This window comes from Diplotaxodon limnothrissa, linkage group LG16 (genome assembly GCF_057381915.1).
Source record: "Diplotaxodon limnothrissa isolate DT_005_m linkage group LG16, D_limnothrissa_male_GT1.1, whole genome shotgun sequence".
NCBI lineage: Eukaryota > Metazoa > Chordata > Actinopteri > Cichliformes > Cichlidae > Diplotaxodon > Diplotaxodon limnothrissa.
Window position 1 is genome coordinate 18629898 of NC_140611.1, and position 12660 is coordinate 18642557.

A 12660-nucleotide genomic window follows, 5' to 3' on the forward strand; every position below is an offset into this window, starting at 1 on the left:
ATAGGCCATGTTCACAGCAAACCAATGTCCTTCAAGAAAATCTGATCATGTGATGGTGTATTACAGCAAAGTTGTGTAAAACAAACTTACTGAAATTTGTTCGGTCACGGAGTTAGCAGTAAGGTCTAAAGTTACAGTTAATACAGAAAACTAATGGAATCAAATTATGTTTTCTTTTTCTTTTCTTTTTTTTTTCTTTTTTTTACAGCCTGGTAGTAACAAAGTGCCCAAAGATGCAATTTCAAATTGGCTCTTTGCTAAGTTGCCTGCAGCCAACACACTGGGGCGGCTGTGGCTCAGATGATGGAATTAGTCATCTACTGATTAGAGGGACAATGGATCAATACCTGACTCTTCCCGACTCTTTCAGTTGCCTCTGATGTATCCATTGGAATTTGAGTAAATATGGGTAAATGTTAGAAATCGCTGTTTCTAACATTCATGAATGTGTGTTAATGAAACTTGTAGTAAAAAAGCACTTGCTCCGATGAGTAGAAAGGTGTTAAACAATCCATTTATAATTTTCCCTTTGGATTAATCTGTGAGTTAGGTGCTTTTTGTTGGCCTAGTATATTGTTGCGAAGTTTGAAGATGATCCATAAAAAAAAGATTATATCTTTACAACTTTGGCAATAGACTGCTAACAAGGAGACAAACAGACAAGCGAACTCGATTACATACTCTCTCCCTTCAGGGGGAGAACAAGGGGTCATTCAAGACTTTTGGGCAGTTTTGTAGCAATCAAAATTCAACTTAATGAGTTCCATCAGTGTAATGTATGTTGAGTTGGCTCAAATACCTATGGTGGTAGCACGCTCAAACTCCAAAGCACGTACAAACTTCAAAACACGTAAAAAACTCCAAAGCACGTACAAACTCCAAAACACGTACAAACTCCAAAACACGTGCAAACTCCAAAGCACGTACAAACTCCAAAACACGTGCAAACTCCAAAGCACGTACAAACTCCAAAACACGTACAAACTCCAAAACGCGTACAAACTCCAAAGCACGTATAAACTCCAAAGCACGTATAAACTCCAAAACACGTACAAACTCCAAAGCACGTACAAACTCCAAAAAGCACGTACAAACTCCAAAAAGCACGTAAAAACTCCCAAAGAAATGCAAACTCCCAAAGAAATGCAAACTCCTAAACACAACGGAAGTGCTCCAGGACGCTAGGGGCAGTGTTGAGCTTGATTTGCAAAATAAACGGCAAGTTTGTTGCAAACACATGGAGTTGGATAGGATAAACACACCTGCAAGAATAGAACAACCACGCTTTATAGGAAAGGTAATGTGCAAACTGTTGTTTGTTTGATTTCTTTTTAATTATGAATGCTTGGTTTATGGTGGAGTCAAATCTGACGTTAGCTAACAGTCAGTGTGCTTTGCTCATAGAGAAGCTTAACACTGCCCCTAGCGTCCTGGAGCACTTCCGTTGTGTTTTGGAGTTTGCATTTGTTTTGGAGTTTGTGCATGCTTTGGAGTTTCCACATTCTTCGGAATTTGTACGTGCTTTAGAATTTGTACGTGCTTCGGAGTTTGTACGTGTTTCGGAGTTTGTACATGTTTTGTGAGCTTTCCAGGTTGCTATTTCTATTTTCTCATGATGCATTCAATTCAGTTTTATTTTATTGAAATTTCGCCAAATCACAACAACAGTCTTCTCAAGGCGCTTAACATTGTAGGGTAAAGACCTTACAATAATACAGAGAAAATCCAACAATCAGATTACCCCCTATGAAAAAGGACTTTAGCGACAGTGGGAAGGAAAAACTCCCTTCTAATAGGAAGAAACCAGCTGGGGCTGAGGGGAGGGGGACAAGGCAAAAGACATTAATTCATTTTGCAGGTTTCACTTAAGCAGTAAAAGATTTTTACTGGTTTCTGTCACTGTAATCAAGTCGATCTCGGCTACCACCATAGCGATCACCGCGGTCATGTCGACTGTAATCGTCAAGGCGATCTCGGCTACCACGATAATTGTCACGGCGATCATCAAGGCGATCGCGACTTCCACCATAGCGTTCACGTTGATCATCAAGCCGATCACGACTTCCACCATAGCGTTCACGTTGATCATCAAGGCGATCCCGGCTACCACCGTAACGTTCGCGGTGATCATCAAGGCGATCCCGGCTACCACCGTAACGATCGCGCTGTTCATCGAGGCGATCTCGACTACCACCGTAACGATTACGTTGATCCTCGAGGCGATCTCTACTACCACCGTAACGTTCGCGTTGATCATCAAGACGATCCCGGTTACCACCATAATGGTCACGCTGGTCGTCCTGGTACCGGTGAGAGTCTATATCACTGCCCTTGCCTTCATACCTTTCTTTGCTGCTATTGTAACTGTACTGATCATCTGCAAACTTCTGCACAACTTCTTCGACTCTGGAAATATTTTGAGGTGCCACATCATTATCCTCATTCTGGCTGGCCTGTTTCTTCTCGCTGTTTGACTTGTTGTCTGAGTATGGTTCTTCACCTTCGGCAGCATCTTGGTCGTAATACCTCATTTCTTCAGGGGAACTAGGAGACAAACACATGAAGGAGCTGGATGGTTGATTGACTGTTTTAATCAAAAATTGTTTAAAACAATTTACAATGACAGAAGAATCCAGAACACACAGTACATACCCCTCAGGATATTTATTCTTCTTGCTCCTTCTCCGACAAAGACAGAAGATGAGAATCCCCACCACCAGGAGCCCTGCGAGGACTCCTCCTATTATAGCTGCTGTGGACCCAATTTTCATGCTGGCTGGAGAAAAAGTAAGTCAGGGTTAAACCTTTCATCCAGGGTTTAAAGCTTAACTTTGAGCTGTTGCTGGTTGTCAAGTTATGTTTTGGAGAAGGTGAATTTCAATTGCAATTATTTAAATTATTATGTCAGGCAATTTAAATCACATGGTCATGGTAAAATAATAAAATGCTGACCAATATGTCAATATGGCAGCAGTCCTCAGACAAGCTGCCTCTTTTTATAATGAAATGAGAACTCTGCACTCACTGTGATGGCTTGTCAACCACAACCTGTTAGCCAATGAACGTACCCCCAAAAAACTAAGACTCTTTGAAACTAAGACTGGACAAAGTTTACAAAATGGCTCAATGTTTTCTTTAATATGATCCAAAATGAGTGACCGAGACCATGAACACATCAGGAAAGTGTTTACAAAGGTCAAGCGAAAAGCTGCTTTCTCATAGACCTCAATAGGACCTGAAGATTTTTATTAACCACAGCTATTGCCCCCTGGTGGCCATTAAAAAGTATGCAGGCTTAAAGCGCTTCCATTTTGGTTTTGTTTATTTTGTCATATATCAGCATTTCGGGGTTAGTATCTCGCAATTTCAGCTAACTAGGTATCGTGAAATTCTGACTTATTTATTTCTGTTCGAATTATATGTGTCTGAATTTTGAGGTAATAACCAAAAATGTCAACTCAGCTCTACATAACAATCCCCAGCCCCCACACTCCCATATTTAGAAGGTAAATACTACATTTGCAACTAAGATGTCATCTTGGTATCTACAATGAGTTTGTAAGAAACATTGTTCCAAAACAGTCAACTGTTGCAGCTGGTGTAAATGAAGATAAGTGTAAACTGCAAAACTGAATTAAAAGAAGTTGGAATGCTCACCAGGCATCACAGCCAAAGTAAAGTTGCAGCTGGCAGAACCAATTCGATTTTGTGATGTGCAAATATAGTACCCAGATGTCTCCCTTGTTATATTGAAGAGAGATAGGACTCCATCCTCTGAAAAATAATGACAAAGATTAGCTGAAACAGTGCCGAGTAATGCCTTTTTTTCCAATCTGCTGCATTTACACAGAGCACTTGAAAGTGACATATTGCTAGTAGAAGAGCATACTTTGAGTTGCTTTAGGTGGAAATTGTCTGGGACTGTTGTCGACGCTAAAGCTCTTCCAGTCGTAGGTGGGTGCTGGGGATGCCTCCTCAGACAAACAGGTGAGTGTAACATTTTGAAAATATTCTGCACTTCCCTGAAGCTTGCAGATTGGTGGAGAGGGAGGGACTACAAGATAAAAACAGTTAGTATAAACAACAGTTTTGATTTTACGTCATTTCTGAGATTGTATTTTGGAGTGTAAGAGGCTAATCTATCAGTTTGCTAATTCTCACCCAGGACCACAAGGGAGGTGGTGGTACCAGTTGTTCCATCATCGTCACCATATATAAGGACACTGCACTGGAAATGGCGGTTTTCCTGCATGGTGAGCTGTGTTAAATGCAGTGTGCTCACTCGAGTGTTAGGGTCAACGTCCAAGGATGCTCTGCCTTCATAAGCTGGGGAAATTTCAACCGGTTTGCCATACCATGCAGTAGCCACACGTTTCTTGAGAAAAATAAAAACAAGCATAAGATATCTGCTTAGTTTAATTATGGAAGTAATATTTGTAAATATTACAAAACACAGTGGGTTGCATGCAGAACAGCCCGTAAAGCCCTTTACGGCATGCAAATGAGGCATATGTATGATTTTATTCTATACAGGTCAAACGCACTGTTTTAGGAACAACCTGGAACTAGAAACTACCAGCTTGGGCAAATAAAAGCTGTATGTAGACTTAATCCTGTTTCTGGGTTATCTGATAGGTGAAGGAGTAGTTTATACACATGAAACCATACATGAGTCATTCACCTGTTCGTTATCCACTGGGACAAAATCATTACAATATTAGTAGGAAGGAACCATGTTACATTCAAGTAAAGTGTAGAACACACTTTTCTTTTCATAGAAATTCTATTTTATTAAAACTGTAACTGTTTTAGGACTATAGCATATTTAAGACTATACTATATGCTATATTATATTATATTAATACTATAATCCCAAAACAGCCCGGAATCTTGAGTAAAATCAGTAAGGGTCTACATAAACATATATTTAGTATTTAGTGCAGTAATTTCCCTTCTTACCATTGGGTCTCCAGTAATTTCTGGGAAGACTTCCCATGTGAGTACATAGTCGGTCAATGAGGGATTTGCAGGGACCCAGGAGCAGGTCAAGTCAATGCTGCCTCCTTTTTCAGCCTCATATTCATTTTTTGGAATGGACACCTGAAGACTCTTGCAGCAGGACAGCACTGGAATAAAAAGGAATGACCAGTGTCTTTTAGTTTCTTGTGCTTCTTTAATGATCACTTTAAAAACTAGTTTCATGAATATGACCAACTCAAACTTTTACATTTATTTCAAGGCAGCTGTCGAAAAGAAAAATCTGAATGTCTCCTTTGAGTAAAACGATATCCTGTTCCAGGTGAGTAGCAAGAAGTTGGGTTAATGATTAACACAGGCGATAATACCATAAAGGTGTGGCAATGGTTTTGACAGAAGTGAAAAAACATAAAGCATAAAGCGTACCTGTGAGTATCAGAAACAGCTTTCCCCATACAAGCTGCCTGTCCATCGTCGATTATAAAAGAGAATTTTTAAAAATCCAGAAAAACTTTTAAAAAAAAGAAGAAAGTTTATGCTTTCAGTCCAAGAGCGAGAACCCGCCTAACCTTCACGGTGAACTCCCAGGTGTAAAGAAGTTGACTCTTCCAGGTAATAAATTAGCAGCTACAAGTCACATGTCACCTCTGCTCCAATCACTGATCTGTTTCGCTTTTGATTAAACCTAGAAACTAGAGCTGAAAGTGATAAGCAGGGAATACACATGAAAAAGAGCTTATATTCAATTTAACATACAGACAGATGTAAACAAAACAACAGAAAACAACAAAAAACTTCATGTGTCTCTCTCAAGTGTTTCAGTATTATTAACTTACAAAACTGGATGGATTTTGAAATTTTGACCTTCCTGGAAAGCGAGATTGTCTGTCCGCAGCTGCTGTTGTGCTCAGTTTGACCTGCAGGATGCAGTGTTGTATTGAAAATTTTATAACAAGCATTATCTAGCAGCTACTCTAGCACACCCAACATAAAAAGCAAATGAATGTAATTGAACAAATAATTAACCTCTTTTTGTGTTGGCTGAAGCTGAAGGAAGCTGCTTGAAAAAGAAATTACTGTATGAGGCACTTGTGCAGGGAGGAAGAAGTGACCTTCGCTATAATACAGTGTGCTTGGTCAGAGGCTTTGTGGCATTCAGACGCAGCCCTTGATGATGCAGTCCTACAGACTGATGAAGTCTTAAAGTATTCAGCCTTTCATACGTGTGAGGTTGAAAGCTTTAACCACTGAGGTTTAGCTTTAGTCATTTCATGTGTGAGAGAATCTAATAGTTCCTACAAAAAGTTGATTCTGTTCACCTGGATGTAGCGTTTTCAGTGGGAGAAGTATTTCATCAAACATCCAAGTGACTTTTTCACTCTCAGCTGACTTCAGGTTTCCCCAACCTTATAAACAGTACGTTTCATAACAACTCACAGTAGGACCACTGAAGGAACAACAGGCTGTGAGGTCAGTTTTATGCTTATAATTCTGCAAATTTTCATGACCACTGATTAGTGGTCATTGATCAACGGCCATTGATTAGTGACCATTGATCAATGGCCACCGATCAATGACCACTGATCAATGGTATTGAGTACCATTCACAGAGAGTTAGGGGATTCCTGCAATCACAGCATTGTAAGATGGTGAAAGATGAACTCTTAGGCCCCTCCTCAATTCAGAGAAGGTCTTTCAGTTTTTACATAAATGGCCTCCTTGACTCCCTGCTGAAACCAGTGTTCCTCCCTGCCTGGCCTAATGAGTTAGCTCTTCTGTGTTGTGGTATCTGCTTAGCCAGAGGTTGTTTGGTTTCAGTTTGCTTAGGTACAGTGGTCGGACCATGAGCCCTGCAGGTTGCCACGTTTATTTTCTCATGATACATTCAATTCAGTTCAGTTCAGTTCAGTTCAATTTTATTTACATAGCACAAAATCACATCAACAGTCACCTCAAGGTGCTTAATATTGTAAGGGGAAGACCCAACAATAATACAGAGAAAATCCCAACAATCATATAAGACCCTATGAAAAAAACACTCGGCAGCAGTGGGAAAGAAAAAAGTTTTAACAGGAAGAATCCTGTGGCACAAGCAGGCTCGGGTAGGACGGGACAAATAATAAACTAATTTCCATGATTTAATAATTTATTCTGAATTGTTCTATAAAATTAATAATGCTAAATTAATTTTGTCCAAATTCTCCATGTAATGCCGGCCGCTGCTACACAACATTCTCATGTTCATAATTAGTGTTTTGAATGTACCATCACTTTCATATTTACATAAGTGTTAAAATGTCCCTGACTTTATTCTGCAAATTTATTTTAACAAGCTGCTTGCAAACAAGTCTTATATGAAAAGGGGCACGGCTGAATTTGAAGTTGTCATGCTGCCCACGGAAAAATGTTCTTGTTCTATCATCTGATTATTTTTACTACTACTTACTTTTCCAACTTTCTGTTGTTCCCATCCTGGCTTTTTGAGATCTGTTGCTGCCATTTTATTTAAAATGAGCTGATATATTTAATGTTTTCTATGTTGTATTAAAATAGATCAAATATGGGTTTGCATTCTCTGCATTGTTTTTTTTTAAAATTTCATCTACATGTTACCATTTTAGGCATTTAATGTACAATTGAAAGGTATGAGACATGTTTTCCGCTTGCAACATCTGGCTTTTGCGACATTTTAAACAGAATTATTTGGACACCTGTATTATTGAATGTGGCTCTATAGTGTAGTGAATTACACAATGACTTTGCAAGCACAAAGGTATCTGGTTCAGTTCTAGTCAGAGACACAAATCCTCCTTGGGATTACGCCAGGAAGGGTGTCCAGTGGTAAACTCATGCTGTGACAAGGGAATAAGTGAAAGTAGCTTTATTTGGACACCTTTTGACTATATTAATAAAACTGAACTGAATTGAACCAGCTGAAATGGGAATTGTAACAGCCCAGCCATCATGCCGGAATGTTTTATTTTCATTTACACTTTTACGTTGTCCAAAAATTTTAGGATTTAGATACCAAACTATGAATACTATTTGAATGTACTGAACATTGTTGTACTGAATGTACTGATATTACAACATACATGTTGTAATATCAGTAAATTAAAAATGCACACAAAAATGTGCAGAGCATGTCAATTGACCACTATGATTATTATCCACTCTAGCATCCACTCTGTTACCGTTGTCAGCAACACAGAAGATGTTTTTTTTGTTTGTTTTTTTAAGTGTATCTACCATGACATTAATCAGCTGAAGCAAAATGTTTTTTCAGAGCTGCCTATATACTATATGCTAGCGGTGTCAAACATGCGGCTCGTGGGAATCGGCCCAGCAAAGGCTGCACTCCAGTCCACTGGACAGGTTTGGAAAATGTGAAGGAGTGCATAGATTTTTATTTTACAGGTCCTCACATTGATTAAGTCTCCTGCCATTAAAATTAATACTACACCAAAGTAATTAAGTACCAGATAAACAGTAACAATAATTTGTTTTTTTTTACAGTGAGTTCACAGAAAAAAGGACAATCAGCATGTAGCATGAGCATATGACAAGCATATGCTCCGTCATTAAGAAAGCCCAGCAGAGGATGTACTTCCTGAGGCAGCTGAAGAAATTCAACCTGCCAACACGGACGATGATGCAGTTCTACACTGCAATCATCGAGTCCATCCTCACCTCCTCCATCACCGTGTGGTACGCTGGAGCCACTATCAGGGACAAACAGAGACTGCAGCGTGTTGTGCGCTCTGCTGAGAAGGTGATTGGGTGCAGACTCCCATCTTTGCAGGACCTGTACACCTCCAGGACATTGCGGCGTGCAGCTCGGATCTCAGCTGACCCTTCTCACCCTGGACACAGTCTGTTTGACCTGCTCCCCTCAGGCAGGAGGCTCCGGTCCATTCGCACCAGAACCTCTCGCCATAAGAACAGTTTCTTCCCCTCTGCTGTTGGACACATGAACAATAACCATATGACTGTTCCCGCTACTAACACATGACCCTACGCTGTGTTCACTGCATCATTCCATGATTGGCACTGATCACCACCTGCACTCATGTATATATCTTTCAACGTAGCACTCTTAATTCTTATTCTCATGTATATATCTCATGTATAGCTCATGCACATATCTTTCTACGTAGCACTTTTAATTCTTATCCCTACTTTTATTTTTTCATGTCTATTTAAGTGCTATTTATGACACTATGTTTGCACTGAAGCACCGCAGCAATTTCCTAATATTGTAAACCTGCTCAACATTTGGCAATAAACCCCTTTCTGATTCTGATTCTGATTCTAACACTAACCCACTTTAACCCATTTTAAAAAACTGAAAGTACAAGTTTTTTAGATTTGTCACCGCTTTGCCGAGGTCTGGAGGAAGAGCCAAACTGTCACTCCCAGAGCAGAGGGAATTGGTTATGATGTTGAGAAACCACCCAAGAAGCACCGAGGCTCAAACCTGCCATAAACTGGAAAATTCCAGAACACCAGATTCACTGTCCATTGTGAAGCAAGTTGTACAAAATTGCGAACTGAGACCAAGAAAGAAGCCCCTGCTCCAAAATCAGCACCTTCAAGCTCAGCTGAAGTTTGCAGCTGCCCACATGGAAAGGCCTTCTTGAGAAATGTTTTATGGTCAGATGAGGCAAAGATTGAGCTACTTGGCTACAATAACAAGAGGTATGTTTGAAGGAAAATGAATAAGGCTTTCCAACTTTGTTTCAAACTGTAGCATCATGATGTGGGGCTGTTTTGCTCTCAGTCATACTGGTACGGTGCACAAAGTGGATGGAATAATTAAGTATATGAAGTCAGCAGCTAGACAATTTAAACTTGGGACATGGTTGGGTAAAAAAAAACCAACAGGTCAGTGACCTCAAACACACTGGATCTGGAAGGGATCTGGATCTTGGAACGGCCTTCAAACTGCCCTGTAGAATTTTCAGGTATCTGTAGTTTACTTGAGTAATTTTGTTTCCGGGTAACTTTTTACTTTTACTGTCTGCATTTTTAAATAAATATCTGTACTCTCTATTCCTTACATTTTCAAAACAGGCAAAGTTAGCACAACACCGTCCATAAGATGCAGTTGTAGGCCTTCAACATCGAGCTAGCCCCACAAAAGAGTAGCTAGAAGAACATAAATGGAGTGATGCTTTTTAAGTGGCAGGTCATTTTAAATGCAGCGTTTCTATCAGCTCAACAAACATAATTAAACACAGTTTGTCACACAGTGTGTTGCTAGCTTAAAGGTCCAGCTGCTGTAATTCACAGGAAGAGAAAAAAAAATGAGACCTAACTTCACTCCATGATGGAGAAAGAAAGAGGAAGAAGGGAGGTCATATTGAAGGCAAGGACTGCTCAGTGGTAAATGTAAAGCTTACATGTAAGTCCTCATGTTTTAAAATTAGATATTGGGTCTCTACGTGTGGCGTGTTTTTTTCATGTACTGAAACGTGCTGCACAACAACCTGTTGCATACTAACTGTGCTATTTAAAGACTGCGTGAGAAGACTCTGCAGGTTAGTCCAGGATAAACAGGTTAGTTTGCAGTACTGTGGTTATTCACAGTAAAAGTGTGTGACCGGAGGACAGTGGCTGTGGTTTCATGGTCAGAGTTAGATCACATCAAGTGTAGCAGAGATGTTGCTTAGATTCATTTACTGAATCCCACCTTCATACCAACCTTATAGTGTCTTATGGAGGACTTATGAAACATCTGCTTACATTTTGTTGAATTCAGGTGAGGGCGTCTTGATGCATGCTCAATCATCCAGGTAAGTAAATCTCCAAACGTTGATTCTGTTCATCTGGACGTAGCGTTTTCAGTGGGAGAAACATTTCCTCACTCATCCAAGTGACTTCTTCAGTCTCAGCTGACTGCAGGTTTCCCCAACCTTATAAACAGTGCATTTGCATAATGACTGAAACTTAGCACCACTGAAGAAACAATGGGCTAGGAGGTCAGTTCCTTCATCTTGATTAGAGAATTTGCATAATTCAGGTGAGCACAGTAAACCTCAGAGCAGCACAGGTCAGCTGATCTCAGCCTGTACACAAAGAAAATCTGCTGCAGCTCTCAATAGAAATTATTCTGAGCTGTGAGTCACTAAAGCCACTAAAACTGATTTTAGAGTTTCCCACCTGATGAATGCCACTTTAACATCGTCCCCCTCCCCATTTTCCTGGTCAGAGGCAAAATCACCCTCCACAATGTAGGCAACAGAAAATAGAGCTATTTTTTTATTTTTTTCTCTTCTCATGTTTTACTTAACTGATTCATGTGTAGTGCCTTTGTTATAATTGAATTTAGACTGAAATAAAGTTTGTTTCCTATATACTATCATTTAATTATTACAGGTTCAGTGAGCTTTGCACAAAAACAGCTGGTGGAAATTAACTTTTACTTTCTTACTTTGAGTACACTTCAGAGCCTGCACTTGAGTAAAGAAGTTGCTTCATTACTTTTACTGGGGTATTTTTTTTAACACTAGTATCTGTACTACTTAAGAAGACCTTAAAATTATTAAATATATGTGGACTATGCTTAAAAGCCAGGTCTGTGCCAGGAAACCAATAATTTTAAATGAACTCTATAAATTCTGACGAGCGATCAAATATCCAACCACAAGCTTGCTTATGGCTATCAAAAGCATCTGGTCAAGGTGCAAGATGCTAAGGGACATTTCACCAAACATTAGTGGGGGTGTATGTATTTGAGGATGAAGACTTTTGACACTGTGTGGATTCAAGAAAATCCAAAAACAAATTCAAACTGGTGTAGCCATTTTTTATTTTTTCAAAGCCAATAAAGATGTGTGCTTTACCCTGGAAAATGAAAAGTTCAAAGAAGCCAGTAAAAGCTCATTCATCCCCGTGTTCAATGTATGTAAATGTCTGACCACAATTGTAGATATGAGAGTATGTTGTCTGTTTCTTTATATTAGCCCTGTGATGGACTGTCAGCCAGTCCAAGAATACCAACACCATGACTCTGGATGAAGGGATAAAATGATAACATTAAAAACGGAAATATTGAATTTCAGAAGCATGACACTTAAAAAAAAAAACCACTTAAAAAAAACCAATCAATATATATATATATATATATATATATATATATATATATATATATATATATATATATATATATATATATATATATATATATATATACACACAGACACACACATATATAGGTCTAATTTAAGAATTAAAAAAGGCACACTCTTTTCCCTATAAAGTACGGTTATTCAAAGTGGGATGAAAACCGTTGTACTCCTGGTATATTTTGATATATATCCTGGTATAGATCAATGGACAACATGCAGGAAGGGGTGGGGATATAAGGAAATGTGTTCTTGATTTACATGTTTACTTTTTCCATAAATAAACAGAAACAGCAATGATATCAGAGATAGTAAGCAAATATATGAAAAAGAAAAAGTCTTTGCATTGTTCTTCTGTTGCTTCATGCTTTGTATATGTTTTTGAAGTAAGACGGTCTAATCAATGTTTTGCTGCACCACATGGAGACAAAGCATCAATACAAGTTCATAAATCCCCAGTAAATAGCAATACAATATTTCTCCTGATATTTCTGTGAAATAGTCTGTGCCTGAGTCATCGATTAAGATGACTGTGGTTGTCACACATTACGCATTT

General features: G+C 39.1%; 1 protein-coding gene across 1 annotated transcript; it reads right to left on the reverse strand.

Annotated features, from left to right (window-relative positions):
• Window positions 1-1883: 1883 nt before the first annotated feature.
• On the reverse strand, window positions 1884-5449 carry LOC146615999 (V-set and immunoglobulin domain-containing protein 2-like). Its single transcript, XM_085374958.1, has 7 exons — window positions 5404-5449; window positions 4960-5126; window positions 4162-4375; window positions 3890-4054; window positions 3658-3774; window positions 2653-2776; window positions 1884-2544 (listed from the first exon to the last, which is right to left on the reverse strand). Exons 1-7 carry the CDS (start codon window positions 5447-5449, stop codon window positions 1884-1886), a joined length of 1494 nt encoding a protein of 497 aa, XP_085231084.1.
• Window positions 5450-12660: the final 7211 nt, after the last annotated feature.